This window comes from Dermacentor albipictus, unplaced genomic scaffold (genome assembly GCF_038994185.2).
Source record: "Dermacentor albipictus isolate Rhodes 1998 colony unplaced genomic scaffold, USDA_Dalb.pri_finalv2 scaffold_12, whole genome shotgun sequence".
Lineage (NCBI taxonomy): Eukaryota > Metazoa > Arthropoda > Arachnida > Ixodida > Ixodidae > Dermacentor > Dermacentor albipictus.
This window is the reverse complement of record NW_027225566.1, coordinates 1,962,067-1,982,695: the sequence shown is the minus strand read 5'-3', so window position 1 is coordinate 1,982,695 and position 20,629 is coordinate 1,962,067. Positions and strand designations below refer to the sequence as shown.

The 20,629-nt window shown below is 47.6% G+C and overlaps 1 protein-coding gene across 4 annotated transcripts in view; it reads right to left on the bottom strand.

Moving 5' to 3' along the window:
- LOC135921350 (serine/threonine-protein phosphatase 2B catalytic subunit 2-like) overlaps positions 1 to 20,629 on the bottom strand; it is a 198,771-nt gene that overhangs the window by 67,845 nt on the left and 110,297 nt on the right. For 2 of the 4 annotated variants that reach the window (XM_065455678.1, XM_065455679.1), the window contains exons 9-10: positions 19,462 to 19,539; positions 9,714 to 9,746 (exon numbers count right to left, since the gene is read on the bottom strand). In XM_065455678.1, coding sequence (XP_065311750.1) covers positions 9,714 to 9,746; positions 19,462 to 19,539 — 111 coding nt within the window. The remainder of the gene's footprint in view (positions 1 to 9,713; positions 9,747 to 19,461; positions 19,540 to 20,629) is intronic. The other 2 variants (XM_065455680.1, XM_065455681.1) reach the window with 1 other exon arrangement.

The following is a 20,629-nucleotide window of genomic DNA, read 5'->3' as shown; positions in this document are numbered from 1 at the left end:
GAGCTATGCATGGGGTTCCTCGATTTTGCCAACGCCTTCTGCTCGGTCGCCCATCAGGCCCTCGTCGACGCTGTCTGTGGCGCCGGCGAGGGGGAGGCCTTTGCTACCATCGTTGAAGACCTCTACCGTGCCAACACAACCTGCGTCGTGGCAGCAGCTGGCATTACGGAGCCAATCACCATCGGAGCCGGGCTGAGACAGGGCTGTCCTCTGAGTGGCCTGCTTTTCAACCTGGTGGTGGACCCGGTCATCCGTGAAGTACAGGGAGGCGAAAGGCAGCACAACATCCTTGCCTACGCCGATGATCTGACGCTGCTGGCCGCGGATCCCACCACCCTGCAGAGCCGCTTAGACCGTGTGACTGCCCTGTCGGCCCGGCTTGGGCTGCGACTGAACGCCGCCAAGTGCCGGTCTCTACACCTGTCTGGTTGCCACCCCATGGGTACACGGCCCACCTCTTTCACCGTGGGTGGCGACCCGATTCCGGCGCTTGGCGACTTCGAGGGGCATAAGTTCCTGGGCCGTCCAGTGGGGTTCAGGGTGCTTCTGGACGAGACGACGGTCGACGAGGCCATCCACCTGGGCAGAAAGCTGCTCTCCTCCATGCTCGCCCCACGGCAAAGGCTGGATGCCATAAAAACATTCCTGTATCCAGCCTTACACTTTGCCATGCGGGTGGGCCTTGCCAGCAAAGGAGAGTGGCAACGCTTAGACGAGGAGCTCCGTCCGCTCATAAAGAAGACCCTGTATGTGCCAGCCAGAGCTTCCAATGAATACTTGTACGGAAGCTCTCAGGCTGGCAGTGCAGGGATCCCACTTGCGGCGGAGCTCAGCGACATCTGCCGGGTGGATGGGACCTTCAAGCTACTAACGTCGACCGACGTGGAAGTCCGGGAGCGTGCAGCAGGGGACCTAGAGGGCGTCGTGTCAAGGCGGCTAAGACGACCCGCCAACACCGAGGACATGGAGGCCTACCTCTCAGGCGAGACGGAGGGCGACCCTTGACAAACGTCCACACAGGTGCAGCCTGTATGGACGAAGGCCCGGAAAGCCTCCCGTCGCCTCTCAGTCGCCTGGGAGCTCTTGGACCACGGGGCCCGCATTAACTGTGGAGAGGCCTCCGTGTCAGCGAGGAACCACCACAAGCTGGTCAAGACCATCCGGGCGCTCCTCTCCACCGAAAGAGACAGAGCTCTGCAGGATAAACTGAACCAAGGCAAGGCGAGGGTGTGTGTGGCGGCCAACCCGGCAAATTCCCACTTCATGAGGTCCAGCCGCTACACCCGCTTCATCGACTGGCGCTTCGTACATAGAGCCCGGTTAAATCTCCTCCCCCTCAATGCCACAAGAGTCTGGGCACCCGCAGCCGACAAAAGATGCAGGCGCTGCGGGTACGGGGAAGAGACACTGCCACATGTACTGTGCCACTGCATGCGGCAGAGCCGGGCCATGACGGAGCGTCATAACGCCATCGTCGCCAGAATAAAAAAGGCTGCCTTGGGGAGGTTCACAGTCATTGCAGAGAAGCAGGTCGTGGGCACTACATCACTCAAGCCCGATCTGGTACTGGCCCGTGGAGAGGAGGCACTGATCCTGGATGTCTGCTGCCCTTTCGAGAACAGGCTGCAGGCGTTCCAGGACGCCCGGAAGGCTAAGGAGGACAAGTACGCCTTTGTACAGCGTCATCTCCTCCGGCGGTTCCAACGCGTGACGGTGGGCGCGGTTGTCGTCGGCTGCCTTGGCACCTAGGATCAGGGGAACGATCGCGTGATGCACAGGCTGTGCAGTAGGCAATACCTACGGACAACTGTGCATCAGCGACACCATCAACGCCTCCACAAAGATTTTTAGAGCCCATATAGGCACGTCTTAATTGATCTCATGTTCTTAGAGAAGCGCTTTTCGCCATATTTTACACCTTTACAGTTTTAGCCTTTGTTACTAACACCACTAACTAGTGTTTTTAGTCATTTGCTTGCCTTTTTAGATTATACACCTTTTATCCGTTTTTTCCTTGGTTTTTGTAACACATATTTTTGATGTATTGTAAATAGCATAATAAAAAACTCTGTTCCTACTCTTGTGCCTGGGACCTCTTTGGGTCCCAGGTGCGACAAGGGTAGTTGAAGGGCACATTACAGGTCCCGGAGCCCACCACCCAGAGTCCACAAGGGTATGTGCCATTGCGTTTGGATCCTTTCTGCCCTATCACCAGGAATGGCCCACATTTTTGTTGACGCAGAACAAAAATGCACAGGACCCTAGCCACAAACAGCTTTGCTGTAAAGGAAATTGGCTCACCATCTCGGCCCTGCAAAATTGGATATCCAGAAAAGCTGTCGCATAACCACCACTACAACTGCTGAGGAGGGTATGCAATGCTTTATTGATGGTTCAATTGCTTGTTTTGAGCTTGTTCTTTATTAAAACGTATACTGTTGTGTGTGTTGTATGTGTGGTTTCAATGAATGTATGCGCTGTTCGCTTCACTTTGCCGAGTGCTTGTAGCCTCTGGCTTACGGGGGTATGAGCCATTGCATTTTTGCTTGCTTACAGGGGTATGAGCCAGTGCATTTTTGCTTGCTTACGGGAGTACGAGCCATTGCTGACGATGGATGCTTGTTTTGCACTCATTCTTTATTGAAACGTACGCTTTTCTGTACATTGTATGTGTGATTCCAATGAATGCATGCAATGTTCGCATTACTTTGTAGCACCTTCTTTACAAGGGGGATGAGCCATTGCTGCTGATAATTTCTGCTCGGACAAAAAATAGCAACCACCGAGAGTCTAACAACTTCACTATAAAACATGCAATAAAATGCCATCTTAATGCATATTCCTGTCTTTCCAATAAATTTCTGTTAATGAACATTACAATTTCCAATCCCAGGAACTGTGCTGGGTCTTCACACACACAGTACCACAAGAGGGACATGTCCCTAATGTCCAAGCTACCATGCAGAATACGGGTCAGCGTTGTAAAGCAGCATTAGTGCAGTTGCACCGTACCACCTGTTCCAGTTGCAAAACTCCCCACAGGCCCCACCTTTCAAAATGAGGGCACACAACTGGGAAACAGTGTGGTGATCTTGCCAATTGTTGTATCACTACCTTCGGCTAAATCTATACAGTATTCTTTCAAAACATATATTTCCTTTAATTTCATGTTAAGAGGTTGTTTACCAGAAGAAAAAATAAAGGCAAAACCAATTATTTTAATTGCATGTGATAACTTCAGTGCCGCTACATCACTAACATTGCATATTTAAATGTACGCTCCAACATTCGGGCCATTGTGGTGCAGTAAATGTCCTTGAAGCTTGCGTAAGTTCGAACTTTGTGCTTACTTTAGAATGAAACGTAATCCACCTTTGCCAACAAAAAATAAGCCTGCAAGTACACACTATGTCATTCCAAACACCTGATCCAAATCTTACTCATGTACGTACACGCAGTGAGGAGCCTGCCATTTCACTCAAAAGACAGCTTACCCTTCCTTGCACCTTCTTGCACCCCTCTGCATTTAATGTGTTACCATTCTTTGAGTACTTCATGCAACTTACAGGGGCCAAGTACCTACACAGCTATCTAGCTACGTTTGTATGTGTTTTTAATGTCCTAGCATTCTTAAACTAGTTCCCATACTTTTCAGGGACGAAGTATTTATCAAGCTGTCTACATAAGTTTGTACCTAGTATGTATGTTCGTATAAGCGTTTTCCCGCCTACCTGTGTCACGAGTAGTCTATGGTCGTATGGGCAGTGCATCAGGCTGCTTTGCCGAAAATTAAATTATGGGATTTTACGTGCCAAAACCACTTTCTGATTATGAGGCATGGCGTAGTGAAGGACTCTGGAAATTTCGACCACCTGGGGTTCTTTAACATGCACCTAAATATAAGCACACGGGTGTTTTTGCATTTCACCCCCATCGAAATGCGGCCGTCGTGGCCGGGATTCAATCCCGCGACATTGTGCTCCTGCTTTGCTGAGGGAACAGGGTTCAAAACCAATCGTTGGGACAACTTGGGTCACTGAGTATGTGGCATTGTGTACATATGTGCCGCTATTCAAGGAACCTTTCACGCAGACATGTGTCACAGTAATTGTGAGACTGGGTACCGTAAAAACCGGAATATAGGTCGAACTTTTTTTCAAAAAACCATCGCGAAAAGTCAACCCTCAACTTATATACCGGACATGGGCGGAAAAACTACGGAAGTCTTGCAACAATGGGCGCATGAAGTAAACAGCCACCATCGCCATCAGCAACAGCGCGGCGTGGCGACATAGTGGCACCGGCACTTTGCGTTTCCACTGTCGCACTTTGAGTTTCCACTGTCCCAAAGTTATACAGTCGAACCTCGATATATCGAACAGCGCGGTGATCGCAAAATAGTTCCGATATAGCCAGAATTCGATATATAAAATCTCGTAGAAAACGCGTCAAAAACTAGCGCAAATCAATCAATGAACCAATGGTGGCGCAACAGATACTGACATGAACTTCAAACAAAGTATTTATTTAGTTCGCTGAAAGTACTGAAGCAGCGTAGCCTGCTTCATATTGGCAACCGCATGCTTGACCACAGCGTCCTCAACATAGTCCAAACGGTCCACAAGAGACAGTCCAGTGCCTTCTATTGCGCCGTAGTAGCGGCGTACAACGGCCAAAGCAGCTACAGCCTCAGTTGCAGTCGGGAGCGGGGCAACATCAGCGCTTCCTGGATCAGCCTCGGCAGTGTCTTCGTTTGGCCGCTCAGCAGTCACTTCTGCCGCGATCTCCACGTCTGTGAACTCCGCCACTGTTCCGGTGCTGTTGTCACCGCCAACGAAGTCCGCAATGCACATCATGTGTGGCTCAGCACCGACAAAGTGCTCCAACTGGCTCCACGGCCGCCTCGATCACGCGCGCATGGCGGGGGCAAGCCTCGCCGTGCGCGCGTGATCGAGGCGGCTTGCCCCGCCGTGCTGGTTCCAAGCCGCCGCATGTGTACGCCGCTACGTTCAAATGGCGCCCTCGGCGCAACCGACGTGGGCAGCTGTCGTACGCAGCAGTCTGGAACGCCGATCGCGCCGCCGCTATCTTCGAGAGTGTTGTGGGAAAGCTTGCCTCCTGTCAACAGCGCGCATTTGGTCTGGGGCGGCGGAGTTCGATATATCCTTTTTACATCCGGCCCCGTTCGAAATAAAGAATTAAAAATGCATGCGATTTTCCATGTGATATAGAAATTGTTCGATATACGCAATAATTCGATATATCCGTGTTCGATATATCGAGGTTTGACTGTATTAATTAAAGACTGCATTTTCATTTTGTTTCAAAAGGAGCGGAAGCCGACATCAATTCACCGTCGCCTTCAAGAAAAAGGCGATTGAGTACGCGGGAGCCCACGGCAACCCGACGGCACAGCGCGAACTTGGAATATCCGAAAAGAGCATTCAGTAGTGGCGGAGGCAAAAGTAACGTATTACAACTTGCAGCAACCAAAAGAAAACGTCATTTCGTGGCCGGATCGCAGCGGACTGCAGAACTGTAAGGCAAGGTTGCGGAGTCCGTCTGAGAGCTGAGTGTAAGATAGCACGCGCCTATGGACTGGACAGCGAGAAGCACTCGTCATCCGACTCTGATCAAAGGTGTTGCTCTGATTCGGAGTAGCGCTTGCGGACTTCGTGCCCTTCTGTGTATTGTACACCCGACGAATTTTTAACAGTATCGTGCGACCGTTGACCCGCGTGTTTGTCAGCACCTTATCACGGCACGGAGCGGCGAAATAGCGAATGCGCGTATCTCGTTTGTTTCGCTGCTCAGCGCCGTTAATACGGTGTTCACAAGCACGCGGGTCGATGGTCACGCGATACCGCTAAAAACTTGGGCAGGTGCACATGCGAGCAGCATTTAAATAAATACTGTCACCATTGTGCAACCCGCTGCGTCACATTTGTTTCTAGGTAAGGGTGTCATGTCTTTGGGTACTTTTGCCACTGAAAAAGATTTTTTTCATTTTTAGAATTCGTTAGTTGGGGGATCGACCTATATTCCGGTCCGACCTATAGTCCGGTTTTTACGGTAGGTACTGCTATTCAAAGAAAGTCTTTGATGCAGACTTCGAGCCCTGGGTACAGTCGCCGACCGTTTATTCGGACCTCACGGGGACTGCGAAAATGTCCGAATAAACAGGTGTCCGAAAAAGCAGATTAAGAAAAAAAAAATGAAATCCTTTATCTCCACGCACTTATTCGGGCTCGGCAGTAGGCTTGGAAGAAATCGTGAATGCGCCGTTGCACGCTGTTCCGTTTACGCGCAATCAGATAAGCCTGAATCTCGGAGGGGGTCTTACGGTCACTATTAGCGGCGGAAAACTCAGTCACTGCTTGTACACGCTCCGCATGCGACAGCAGCGTAGCACATGGTGCGTCATCTTCCGACTCAGTCATCGTCCGGCGGTGCAGCAGAAACCTGACGAATGATCTTGCCGTCGTCGAGTTCTGGTCACGTCAATACAGCATTGTCAGTACCTATGAAACTGTCAAATGAGACAGTGTCCGGAATCGCAATGCAACCACTGCGCAGGTCTCGGCAGAACATTTTGTGCGTCAGTAGGGAGCACATCGGAAGGCAACAAATCTTAGGCCTCCTGGCACCCGCTTGCCGGCATTCCCCAGCGAAGTCTGCGCGGGCACTGTCGGCGCCATTAGACACTTGACGCGATGTTTACGTATGCCGCGTTGGATTACCGAAACCTCGACACAGCACACAAAGCAAACACCACCGTGCCGACACCAGTCGCTCAAACGAAAAACGCCGCCCTCGCAGCGTCTTGCGCTAACAAACAAATCAGCTGCTGGATTCTCTTGACATGGCTTACTAAGCTGAAACCGGAACTGCTGCAGAGCCACTCTATCGAACCAAGCAGAAACAATGATGATGAGCGGGGATTTCCAGTAGCGCCACTTCGTGGGGCAGCAAGGAAGCTCCGTTCAAAACAAAAATGGCGTTCAGCGAGTCGAACCATGCACCAGTCAGAGTCGGTGCATGGTGCTCTCGACCGAGTTGGCTCAAGGAGTGTCCGAAAAATCGGACCAGAGGTTGCAAGGTGTCCGAACTTTCGGCAGTTGTTAAAAATTATGGTCTATGGGGAGAATGGCGGTGCCGCAAAGCTGACCGAATAATCGGGCATGTCCGAATTTTTGGAGTCCGGAAAATCGGTCGGCGACTGTATGTACCACTGTGTGTGTTAGTGAATGAATGAATTAATGTTTATTTCATCTTGAGTACAATTTCAAGAAAGGTGCAGGGGCAAAAGGCGCACAGCACCTGACAGGGGCCCCTGTACCCGCAATATACGCTTTTATTATACACTATTTAGTGGTAGTTCATTGGCAGTGAGCAAACACACATAACGTTATATATTTTAACTTATTGTACACGAGTTTGCACAAACTGAGAAACAGAGTTGACCAAGTTATTGTGTTAAAGTTTGTTTACTAATATAGACGGTGAAATAATAAAATGTTCCCCCTAACCCCTCTTCCCCTTTCCTCTCCCGGTCCACAGCAGTAAAGTACAGGTTATACATGTAAATTACCATAGTGCACTAAAGTGCAGCATATAACCGTGAACATGTACGTATCCACATAAAACAGGAAAAAAAGTGGGTTATAATATATTGATGTTGCAGCAATCACTCTCTCAAACACTGTGTTAGTAACAATTCCTTCACATTGTTTTTGAAGGCATTTCTAGTCATACTGAAATCAATGTTATCTTGTAGCTTATTTAGGATTGTTAGTACGTGGTACCTGGTTGTTTACCATAATTGGTCCTTGTGTTTAGGGTCCGTTTTCTTTTTAGTCTCATATTGTAAGGAACTACATTAATGTTTTCGTGTATATATGTGCATTTTTATATATACTGTAGTAGTTTAAAATCATAAATGACGTTAGCTTTAAGCATTCGGTATTTAAAAAATAATGGTAATGTGCTTAGTTCATAACATCGTCCCTAATAATTTTCATAAATGCGCAATATTTTCTTTTGTACAATAATGTTGAAGTTGGTTTTTGTTGTGGTACCCCATACCAATATGCCGTACAATAATCTGGAGTAAAACAATTAAGTATTCAATGAACCTCTTTGATACCAGTTTGGGTTACCTGGCATGTGTGTGTGGCTTTTTCATTGGCGTTTTTGACACCAACTTGGGTAGCTAGGTATGCGCCACTGGGAATGTGCCACTCTACAATGATGAAAAAGATTCCGCAAGTTTCTACGATGCTGAGCAGAGTCAAACCAATGTTATAAGGGCTCCTCAAGGACGGCAACCAGATGCTTCAGGGAAGCATAGGGAAGTGCAAAAGAGGGATCCCACTGCAGTGCACGCCTCATACGTAAATGGTTTTGAAGGTGGCAATACGGTATGTCGCTCTATAGATTCAATGCTAAATGCATTACCATTGACTGTCACCGTGAAATGGGTTTTGCCGAACTTTCACGTCTTGCAATGCACCAAGTGCAATGGCCACTTTCTAGATTTCTTTAAGCACCATACTTGAGTAACACCTCTGGCAAAGCCATAGGCACTGTTGCCCTACCATGCATATCTGCATATGCCATGCAAGCTGTTGCAGCTTGCCTCGAAAATAGCTATCTCAGAGGCCCCACCTAGTTTTGCAACTTCAACCTGTGCGGCACACCACACTTAGGAAGAGAAGTGCAATGATGATGGTGAGCTGCGGCTTGTGCGCGGCCGTCATACATGCGGTGGTTTGTTCAAAGACAAAAGCGAGGATTTAATTCCATGGACTTCTATGGCGATTTCAAGGAGAATTTAATTTACTTTGTTATATCCACTATATTGTTATATACCATTTCACTATAACAAGGCTCAAGTATAATGACAGTGCCTGTGCCAGTTACAGCAACCAAAAAAAGGTTTAAGCATTTGTCAACGTAACAGTGGTAAATCTTAGCTGCTCAAATGAATGTCTGCAGAAAACTGATGAAAAGAGAGCTAGTGTCTGTGCTCACGAAACATACAAAGTCGCATGGCAAAAATACCATTGTGAATGCTTGACACTTGTCTGCACAAGATCTCCTCTACTGGCCCATAGGCTTCTTTACCTGACAAGCCTCTCAATCTGGTAAGGGATGTATCTGAGTGCATGGGGGAAGAGAGGGCTTATTACAAAGAGCTGTGAATTATGGCTTCCTGCCTTAGCAGGTGAAGTGTGGACAGGAGAGAAAATTTCACTGTATTCACATATGCTTCCAAATGTAATACAAGGTATTATCAAGGTATTATCACGCTTGTAATTTCACCTCAAAAATAAAATATAGGAATGGCATGTTAAGGTGGTGTGGCAGATATGGTTCTAATTCTGACCAAATGGAATGTACATTCCGAAGATTCTTGAGTGTGCGACTAAATCTACAATGTCTACCCCAACTAACATAACAGCCCCACTTCTACTTGGGTGGCCAAAGCAAAAAAAAAAAAAATGTAGTGAAGGACAACCGACTGCTCAAGCCACAGCAGAGCAAGAGGATGTGGTGCTGACAGTCACACTGACATGGTAGTACAAGAGAGAGAGGGAGAGAGAGAGGGAGAGAGAGAGAGGGAGAGAGAGAGAAACAAGGCAAGGGGAGAAAAAAAGGCACGATCCTGCTTCTACGGCACACACATGGGCGTGCACAAAGGGTTTACTCACTATCCTCCTGAGATTCGGTTCCCGAGGACAGACCTAGAGACAGTAAATAGGCGGCTAGAGGTAGAATGCACACCGAGGTCTTAGCACAGACCGACACCACCACACCACAAGAGCAAAGAGAATGGCACAGTGAGAGACACAGGCACCCCAGCGATATTCTTAGCTTGTTGCAAGATTTTTTCCTTTGTCATCTCATCGGAGCGAATAGCAACATGAGCAAGTGAAAGAAATTTGGCAAAGACACTTAAGACTGCTTACTCGTGGGAATGTGAAAGCATTATAGTCCCTTTGGTGAAATGTTTTTTTTTTTTTCTCCAGGTGCTCCTTGTTCGCACAAGCTCTCACCTGCGTTCCAACTGCACCTCGGTAAGGCCGCATGAAAACATGCTAAAGTGTCTCAAGGCACTCACTTTCCAGTAAGGAGTTCATAACTCGAAGGACCGCTCAGTGCCATTCAATCGGACAGTAATCCTTTTATCGCAATAGCAATTATACGGACACTGCAAGTGCATTTCTGCCGTCGCTGCCATCATTGCTGCCACCATGATGTTCCACATAAAGTCCAAACACAATAACATTGTCTTCGTGCACCGTATGCTGTATGTGCGAGTGAAAGCTCGCGAGGGTCAGCTGGCGATCGCACCTCAATCTTGCGAGCGTGAGAGGAAGGTGGGGTGGAAGCACGCTGTCTTCTGTCGCACGCGAGGCACAGGGGGGTTGTAAGGGGGTGTTCTACTACGGTGGCTGTTGCTTATGGCGTGGCTGCACAAGCACCATACGAGGTCTGTTAGAAAAGTATCCGACCTTTGGCCGAAGAAAAAAAACTGGCATGACTGGAGCATTGGAAACCTAATCACCTTCAAAGTAGTCTCCTTGGAACTCCACACACTTCTCCAAGCGGTGCTGCCATTGTTGGAAGCATTCCGAGAAGGCCTCTTTGGAATGGAGTTTAGCTCAGCTGTCGTTGCAGCCATAATGTCCTCTCATCTGAAATCTCACTCCTTTCAATGGCCTCTTGATTTTGGGAAACAGCCAGAAGTTGCAGGGAGGCATATCAGGAGAGTAATGTATAATGGGGTTTTACGTGCCAAAACCACTTTCCGATTATGAGGCACGCCGTAGTGGAGGATTCTGGGAATTTTGACCACCTGGGGTTCTTTAACGTGCACCTAAATCTAAGTACACGAGTGTTTTCGCATTTTGCCCCCATCGAAACGCGGCCACCATGACCGGGATTCGATCCCGTGACCTCGTGCTCAGCAGCCCAACACCATAGCCACTGAGCAACCACGACGGGCTTCAGGAAAGTAATGAGCCTGTTCAACTACAAAAGTCTGGTTTTTCGCCAAAAAAGTTTTAATCAAGTGCGAGGAATGTGCAGGAGCATTGTCATGATGGGTGTGTTAATTTCTTGTTGACCACAACTCTCGTCTCATACGCCGCACAGCATCACGCAGGCGATGAAGGACGTCCCTGTACAGTAAAACCTCGTTACACCGTACCCGCTTAAACAGTAGTTTCGTTTTAAAAGTAGTAAAGTCAAATCCCCGACTCAGCGGCCATTCAACATAATGTGTTTTGTATCCGCGTAAACCGAACCAGCTTATTGTGTACGCATCGGTTAAGACGTAGAGTTTCAACTTTTCGTCACACAAACACGGCGGTGCGCCGTCTCCATCGGGCGGCCCAGCAGAACAAGCCTTAGAGATGGGAACAACGGCCTGCAAGCGCCCTGTGCGTTTGCACGTGAAGCCGCATCAACATTATTTTGATGCCGTGCCAGAGAGCATTGTGGCGTCATGCAAGCGAGGACTCGCGTCATGCCGAAGCTCGGATAAAAAAAAAGCCGGGTGCTCAGCATAGAAGAAAAATTACACATTGTGCGTGCTATCGAACGTGACACGAAGTCAGCGCTGGCACCCAACAGGGATCTGCTGTTGACTACGGTGCGTGGCATTTGGAATGCAAAGAAGCTTCTCGGCAGCGCTGCTGCGACCGCGAAGAGATGTCGGCTATGGGGTTCGACTTTTCGCCATCGTTGCCTCTGTTGTTGCCGAAGTGTTGACTAGCGACAGTGATGAGGACGACACGGAAAGCGACAGCACGGGCGATTCAGGCCCGACAGTGGCAGAAGCTGCTCGTTACGTCAGCCTCATGAATACAATCATCGCAACGAGAACAGGGCGCGATAACGTAACTATTCCAAACTCCGGCACCCGGCAATGAAAAAGGTGCCCCGGGACTTCTGCACAACTACTGCGCGCTTGTATGGAGAATACGTAATGCCAACGAGGAATCTGCCATGCGAGTGTTTGCCGAGAAGAGGGGGCTGGCTGAAAAGCTGGCATGCTGCTTCGGTAAGTTTGAGGCCGCTGTCGTCGTGCTAGGCGCCTCGGCATCAAACGAAAATAGCACTTTTGTCGTGCGATGTGAATAAATACGGCATGTTCTTTTTTCCCCCTTTCATCGCACTCTCTCCGAGCTCCGTTTTTGACAGGTAAGTCGGTGATCTCATGCTATTTTGGTTAAGCAGTACTACCGTTTAGTATGTATATTTCCGAGCTCCAGCCAACTACGGTTTAACGAGGTTTCACTGTACAGTGGAGTCCACTTATAACGATACCACATATAACGATATATCGGTTATAACGATGGGTCGACATGAGAGTGTCATTTTATGCAGTAGGTCTATAGGGAAAAAAAACACTTATAACAATAGGTTATTCACCGCATATCGGATATAACGATCAAAATTTTGCCGTCTGGACGGCGTTTTCCGTGCCAAATAATCGTAACATTTGCATTGCTTAGTTCCCTGAAACGAACAATGTCGAGACGAGGCGATGTTTACCTCCGTAAGTTCGTATCTGCTGCCATTACCGTGCAGCTCACCGGAGAATAGCCGAGTAGGCGCAGCGCGCCACAAGATGGCGCTAGCTGCTTCATGCGCGGTGGCCACAGCCGCTCCGAAAGAGAGAAAAAAAAAAAAGCGAAAAGCGAAGCGGCGCGGTGGCACCCATCCCGCGTCTCTCTCGCGACAGCAGGCTGACGCCACCAAAGCAGCGTGCAACCAACAGTTCAACCAACGCGTTCAACCCAGTTCGAAGAAGGCGCCGACAAAGTGCAAAGCTGTGCCGCTTGACACGAAGATGGATATTTTGCAGGACTCTCGATGCGGCTTCAAGGTGAGCGCCCTCGTGAAGAAGTATGAGCTCGTCCAGTTAACGATATCAACCATCTTGAAAACCGGGAGCACAGTGATTGTGAAGGCAGGAGTTATCAGCGGCCATGCCGATTAACGGAAAAGGGTTAGAGACCCTTTGTACGCCGATGTTGAAGCGCTTTACCAGTGGTTCATCAAAAAGGCGGGCTTTGTATGTAAGGACGAACTTCCCCAACCCACTGAGACCAACACGGGGGAAGCCGCTGACATAACCGAGCTCTGGGAGCTTGTTCCTACTGGTGACACAGGTGGTGCGTCGAAGGAGGAGTTTTTGACTGCAGGCAGTGCTGCCTCGTTCTGTGATGAGGTCGCCGACGAGGCAATCGAAGATGTGCTGTCTCGACAGACGGCAAAGTTGTGCGACGGTGGCGACGGCAGCAGCGACGGTGACAACGAGATTGACAGTGGCTCCTTGACCCCGACCACGATGTCCACGCCAAGTGCACTGTCGTCGATCGACTCCTTAATTGATTTTATGCATGCTAAAGGATTGCCGCCAGTGTTCGCGCAGCAGCTGGAATCCATGCACACCGCGGTTGTGAAGGTGAAGCTGCCGCAACAGCAAGTGCAGATTTCGGACTATTTCGGTGCGCCTAACACTTGACACGGTCATTGGCGCTAGAAATAAAGTTTGTTTTTCACGGCCTACTGTCTACATCATCTATTCTTTAGAGCAAGTAGCGAATTCGAGTTCGGAGCTGCAAAAGTATGTTCTGCGTTTTTTATTTATTTATTTTTTTAAATAACTGCAGTCCAGATATAGCGATCATCGGTTATAACGATCATATTTTTCGTCTTTCTCGATATCATTATAAGTGGACTGCACTGTAGTACTCTTTGGTGATTGTTTGACCTTGTGGTGCATACTCGTGGTGTGCCACACCACGGGAGTCAAAGAAAGCAGTCAGTGTCACTTTGAAGTAGCTGCGCACTTGCCGGGCCTTCTTCGGTCTTAAAACATGGGATGCTTCCACTGTGATGACTGGGATTTGGTTTCCGGGTCGTACCCATACACCCAAGACTCGTCACCAGCGATTATGGTGTTCATGAAGTCGGAGTCACTGTTTGTGGAATCCAGCATATCCTGCGAGACTTCAACATGAAGTTGCTTTTGCTCCACCGTGAGCAGCTTCAGCACAAATTTCGCTACAACTCTTTTCATGGACAAATCTTTGGTCATAATGGAATGTCGAGGAAAAGTGCTGATGCCCACCTCTTCCACAGCTTCTCAGATAGTCACACGACGGTCCCGCATCACCACGGTGTTCACTTCGGCAATGACCTCGTGATTTCGGCATGTTGATGGCTGACCGGACCGTCGCTCGCTCTCCACCGATGTGCGGCCGTCTTTAAACCAGTTGTAAAACTCCTTAATCTGTGCGCTGCTCATAGCATCGTCACCGAAAGCTTGTGAAAGCAAATGGTTTTCACTTGGCTGTGGCCCAGTTTCTGGCAAAATTTGATGCAGTAGCGCTGCTCCAGTCGCTCCACCATTTTCCTTGTAATAAAATACCGACGAGAGCACTGCGCACTACCTCACTCAAACGCTGCGTCCCAGCGACTGACGCTATCGGCAGGGGGGAAAAAATTCGCGCATGCGCACGAAGGTTCAAGGTCGGCTGATGCAAGCACGCTTGTTTCATATCCATCAGGCATTCGCAAAAAAAAAAATAATAATAAGGTCGGATACTTTTCTAACAGACCTTGTATTTTGCAAGCGATTTGCAATGTGGACCAAGTATGTGGAGTGCCAGTAGCTTCGTATGCGCCGAGATTTCGATGTTTAATTCGTGTTACAGTGATAGACAGCACGAAGGTCAATTCACTCGCTGCTGCTTCCGTGCTTCACTCCAGCATTTTGACAGCAAGTTTCTGCGGTCATCGAGAGAGATGTATTTATGTTTACCTGTGCACACGTGACACCCTGCTTGTTAATTTAGTTAGTAAGCAAATGTTCATAAGTTTATACGGCCGATAAGACTAATATCCTTACTTCGTATAGCTGTCTACTGGGGCAGAACTGCAACACGTTTTATTTTACACGCTCACTTATACACTCGTGACATGGTGCCACCTCCTCCCCATTGGCTGAGCCACCACGTGCGCAATGACACATGCACTAGGCCACACGTTTAGAAAGCCAGCTGGCTATGATGCGACATGTTAAATGACGCATGCATTAGGCACAACTTTCATAAACTAGAGCCATGAGCCACCGTGGCGACGGGGAAGCGTGCTCAAGAAATTCACCAAATTTTCTTCTCAAAGCAATTAATTCACTTCATTTATAGGAACACCCTTAGCAATTTGAAGTCATTCCGAGAATTTTTTTTACATGTTTTTCCTGTTTATGCTGTCGGTCATCTTTGGCACCACCATTCGGTCCAGCCGCCAACTACAGTATCGGGTAATGGGGCATATAATGCTTTCACATTAAAATGAACCAACACTCCTGTGTTGCCCTGCACTTGAGGGTTAACTGTACTCCAACCTGTCAAAGCACTGCACAGTTGAAAGCAGATTTACATGCAAGTTCAGAAGACTTCCCAAGCCACAACAGGCTTACTATAACCCAACAAACACTAGGCCGCTACGTATTACACGCAAAACTTTTGCAGGCCTATAATGAGAGCAACCCTATACCAAGAGGCATTCACACTGTTCGCCCAAGTTCCCCCGAGACATGGGTTAACCCGAGCAGTCCACCGGGGTGCAAAAAGACGAAGAAAAACGACCCAATCCCAGGCAGGAAAGAGACGGCGCCACCACCACTAGAAAAAAAAGCCGCAACGGACAGATGCCAGCAACAGACACACACAACACAGGCAAAAAGCATCGGTGTGCGTGCCACATTTTCCCAAAGACAATTAAAATACCATAATCATTCCCTTTCTTGTTTGTTGCTCCAAAATCGGTAACAGATGCCGTGCAACCAAAATGGCAACAATGACCAACTTCTCCTTTCACATTTTTTTGGAACAATGATAAGCGCGACAGAATTTATGAAGCATACTCAGTTATCAAAAATGTCCACGTTCTCAAACAGTGTGTCATATCACACTTTTACCTCAAGTGAATTCTTTACATATATGGCAGCAAAGCAGGTGCTGTCTCCACAGCTGAGTTCCCTGACTGGCACAACACTAATATCTTGCAAAGCCTGCTTATGCAAATACACTGCTACTCCAGTTTCCTCAATAATTTGTAACTACTATTCTAACTTTCAAATAATACAATCCTCCTCCTACATACCTCCTGAAATTTCTTAATAAGCATGCAGTTCCATATTTATATCTACCTCAGTCTTTGGTTCTTTTATTTAAACAATATGTTTATTATGCAGTTATTCAATCAATACTATAATATGACATTTGTGAGGGCAAAATAACATGAGCATACCATGGCACGTCACTGCTGATGGCTGCTGATCACTGCTGATCACAGAAGAGTTAAAAAACACTTCTTTCATGCGACTAAGAGTATAAGACGCTGAATTAAATATGAAACTCTATATGCCTTGCTTTTCTGATTATGCAAGCCGACTAGAAAACTTGACAATGTGTACATCTTTTACAGAATTTTTAAGAGATGAATTAAACTTGGCCAACAGTTGCACTCAACCCTGAGCAACAGTAGCTGCAAGAAACAATGACGGCAATTTCAAATATTTCTTCAGCTTCCCTCACAATTAACAGCTTCCCTGCCAGATAACCCAGCCACAACGAAGCAACATAAGCAGCTGCAACATATTTTCTTTAATCTGCTTGAAATTAAGTAAAACACTGGTTCATGTTTGGTTTTAAGATGTAGCTTTAGCATAGGTAAACAGTTCCTCAGAATATATGAATAGCAAACAAAAATACCCTGTTAAGTGTCTTTATTATCAAATAACTTTCCAGACAGTAGAGCATACTGATTTATTGTACTTTGATAAAAGTCTCCTTGTAATTTAAACAACCCTTAATTTGAAAATTAATTGATGACATTGATGTATAATACAAAAGGTTATACTTGAAGAGGCACAATATTGCAGAATTACCAATGTTTGGGTATCACTGCACAAATAATAGACATTACAGTATAGCAAACGCAACTATAACATACGCTATAGTAGAATGTGGAGCTAAGCAGCACGCATGAATTACAATTTTAGATGGCCTGCAAGATTCCCCGATCTCAGAGGCCATATGCTGGCGTCGCGACTATCTCCCGACTTCACCGACAGGTGGTGCTAGCATCGTTTCTCTCGTTGAGCTTCGACTCGTTCGAAAAAAGAAGCAATCTCGAAAACTCCACAAGGTTATCCAAATAATCCTTCATCAAAGTGGCCCGAGACTAAGCAAAAGCAGTTTACACAGTCATTTGCTACGAATGAAGTGAATTTTACAAAAGCAACGGCAATTTCAATTCGAAGCAGACAGCCGGGACTACCGCCATGTTTTACATAAAGTATGTAAACCATGCAAAGACAGTAACATTAAATCTGAGAAATAGCGTGCGTATGCTATACACCATGAGTCGTTTAAGGTGGATCCACAAGACGGACTAAATCAGTTTTTTCTGCAACGGACAGCGCACGACATGAATACGCGTCATGGATTCATGCCGTCGACGCGTCATCCGCGACCCCAACGGATGGAAAATGCCGAGCTATTTTTCCCATCCTGATTCTGGCGGTCGAATGCTGCAGATTTAGCCTAGGATGCTCTACAAGTCTGCCCACAATGCACAGACGCGAGGCCCTCGCCTGAAGCAAGGTATCACAGCGTCACCTGCGGCCTTGTTTCCGCTGGTATTGCTTGCCACATCACGGTGTCGTGCCTTCCTATACAAGGTCCCACACGCGACAGCAACTGAAGAAGCTGCTCTCTTGTCGCTCGAAGTAGCCTTGGGTATTCCTCAATGTCACTAACACCTCTCGGTACAAGTGGTTTTGCATACCCAGATGCTTGTTGACGATACAGTCCTTATGCCAACAATAGCTCTTTCAATTAAATGAGTACTCATCGTCCAATTCAGACAAAACAACAGCCATTGCAGACAACTGTCATCTCATCTCCTTTCCACCTCCATCTTCATTCAGGGCGAAAAACACGTATGACCAAGTCTTAATTACACCGATGGCGCTACCTAGAGAGTAGAAACAAGCAAACATTTGTAACTTACAGCCACTCAGATCTGCCCAAGCCGCCGCAACATCTTCGAGGCAATGTTCAACCAATACAGCCATTCTAAAGGTCCGTTCGATTTACCTTGCACTGCGTGAACTAGTTCCTGGCAGTTCAGAAAAAGTGTCACACTCATGCAGCGCCAGTTCAGCAGTGCAGGCATAGCGCGACACTAGCGCCAAACTGAAACGAATGCTGAAGTGCAGGTAGTGCAGGCCTTCTGCTGGTCTTGACGCTTCGCCAGCTGCACGTCGACTTTTGTTCATGGATTGATCCAGCCTGCCCGCGGTTAGGCGAAAGTGTATTGAAGGGTGTACAGGCTGGTTGATATATGGTGGAAACCGCTATGGATTGCGGCGCATCATCTGCAGCCATCGTTCAAACAGTTATTGAGCTGATGGACTCGCACAGTGAAGACGAGGATTTCGACGATGTTGTCACAATTCTAGCGCTGAAGCTAACTAGGTTGCAGCGCAATAGAATTCCTAAGTACTGTGAAGAAGTCGTGAGTCGCTACATTGATTTTGAATTTAAGACTTTTCCGCCTATCGCACGGTTCCCAAACACGGTTCCCAAACACGGTTCCCAAACACGCCTATCGCCAAACACGGTTCCCATCTTCATTGACGATCGGCGTCAGCTTCGTTGCCACGCCGCCTATTGCAACGCAAATGCTGCCGTCGCCTGCTGCCATGGCTGTAGCGCTTGTGCACGACCGGCACCACCTCTCAACACGGTGCAGGGTCTGCCTGAACTAGCCCTGCACGACGCCTGCACTTGTTTAAAACGAACGCCGTAGTTCAGAGGGCGCCACGTTGCACTGCCAAAACGAATGACCGAGTGTGGCACTACATGAACTAGTTCAGGTAGTGCAGATAAATCGAACGGACCTTAAGCCTACACGCTGACAATCTGAGTAAGGCTTTCGGAAATGGTGCCCAAGCGTCACGAATACCTTGCTGTCAAAGCTTCTGGACGCAAATTTAAAGCAAATACAAGCATCAGTTTGAAACTTACGGGCCACACAGTGAACGAGTTGATAGGTTCAAGCCGGATGGCACAGCCGCTTCGGGCGGTGCCGCCATGTTTATTTTTTCGGAGCAGTCGTCTGCTCACCCCATCTGTCATTTGGATGCGCTCTGCAGCCGGATGGATAGATTTTCGCGGAACCCTCCGTCATGTGGATACACCATTAGCGTTCTGCTCATGCACAGTGACAACCCCCTATTTTATAGCATATGCAATGGTATAGCATACGTCAAACTAGAATTTTCTGTTAACAGTTGAAGACAATTCAAAACTGCTTGGAATGCCACAGCTACAAAAGTAAAGAGCACCCTGCCCATGGCATGCCTACCTTCAAACGTGTCATCCCCTTCTGTCATGAGCTCGTCGTCTGAGCAGATGTTCAGGACATTGACCAACATTTCCGTCACTGCGCAAGGTGGGGTACACAAAAATGAGGGAAAGAAAAAAATTAACCACTGGTAATTACAGGCTCCTGGTTCAACGTGTCTGATGCCAACCAACACAAATGCAGAACTAGAGCCAGTGATAGGTTACAATGGCAGCAGTAAACACACCTGAAAAGGAGTGAGCAACAATGATTGGCTAGCGAACACACGACGAGCATACCAAGCAGCATACGCTTGTGTCTGCACCCATTTATCACACACTAACCAAACATGAGCATTCATTTATTTGCTATCCCTCTGGTGCATGCATGTGTTCTATTATCAAGTAAAACTTCGTTAATTCAGATTTCACAAGACTAAAGAATATCCCAATTAACCAAATATCAAATTATCAAGGGTACCAAAACAAATGTTTCTACAGCAATAGGCTTTTATTCACTGAATGAATCGGCAAATCCTGTTTCTATTTACACAAAAGCAGTGCAAAAGCTGACATTATCTTGCGATTGATCAGCGCTTGCAGCTGCAAAGGTCTAGCGACTTCCTTCACAGCATGGCCCTGAGGAGCATTTTCATTGAATATACACATTAACTGTCATGAGCACATCCCGATTATTTTTTCACAAGTGCGCTGGTTGCCAAAAGATCGTCCGTCTGTCACCCTGTAGTCATCACTCATCCTCAGCAGCTTCCACCATGTTTGGCACATCACATGCACAGCCGTAGCACTAAGTCAAAACAAAACTACAGTTTGCCGCAACTACTGCGGATGAAAACCAACGTGGCTATCAAAGCTATCGGACGATGACCATGCAGTTCGGAAGGCACATGGCCGATGCACTGTTATAAGCAGCGATAAACTCAAGAATAGAGGTTATTAGCGGCAAGAAGTTGGAGTGGCAGCTTCGCGCGAGTAACATCACGGCTAGGATGCGGCTCGCTCAGGCTCACTCTGCTGCATGCACGCTCGTTCCATTCATGCATCATTGGGGTATGGGCGACTCGATCTGTACTTCTCGAAGGATATGTCGGCTTCATTCAGCTGCCATGCCTGAACCACCGTTCCTTCTCCAAAAGCACGCAAATTGAGAAAATTTCCAGCTTGGATAT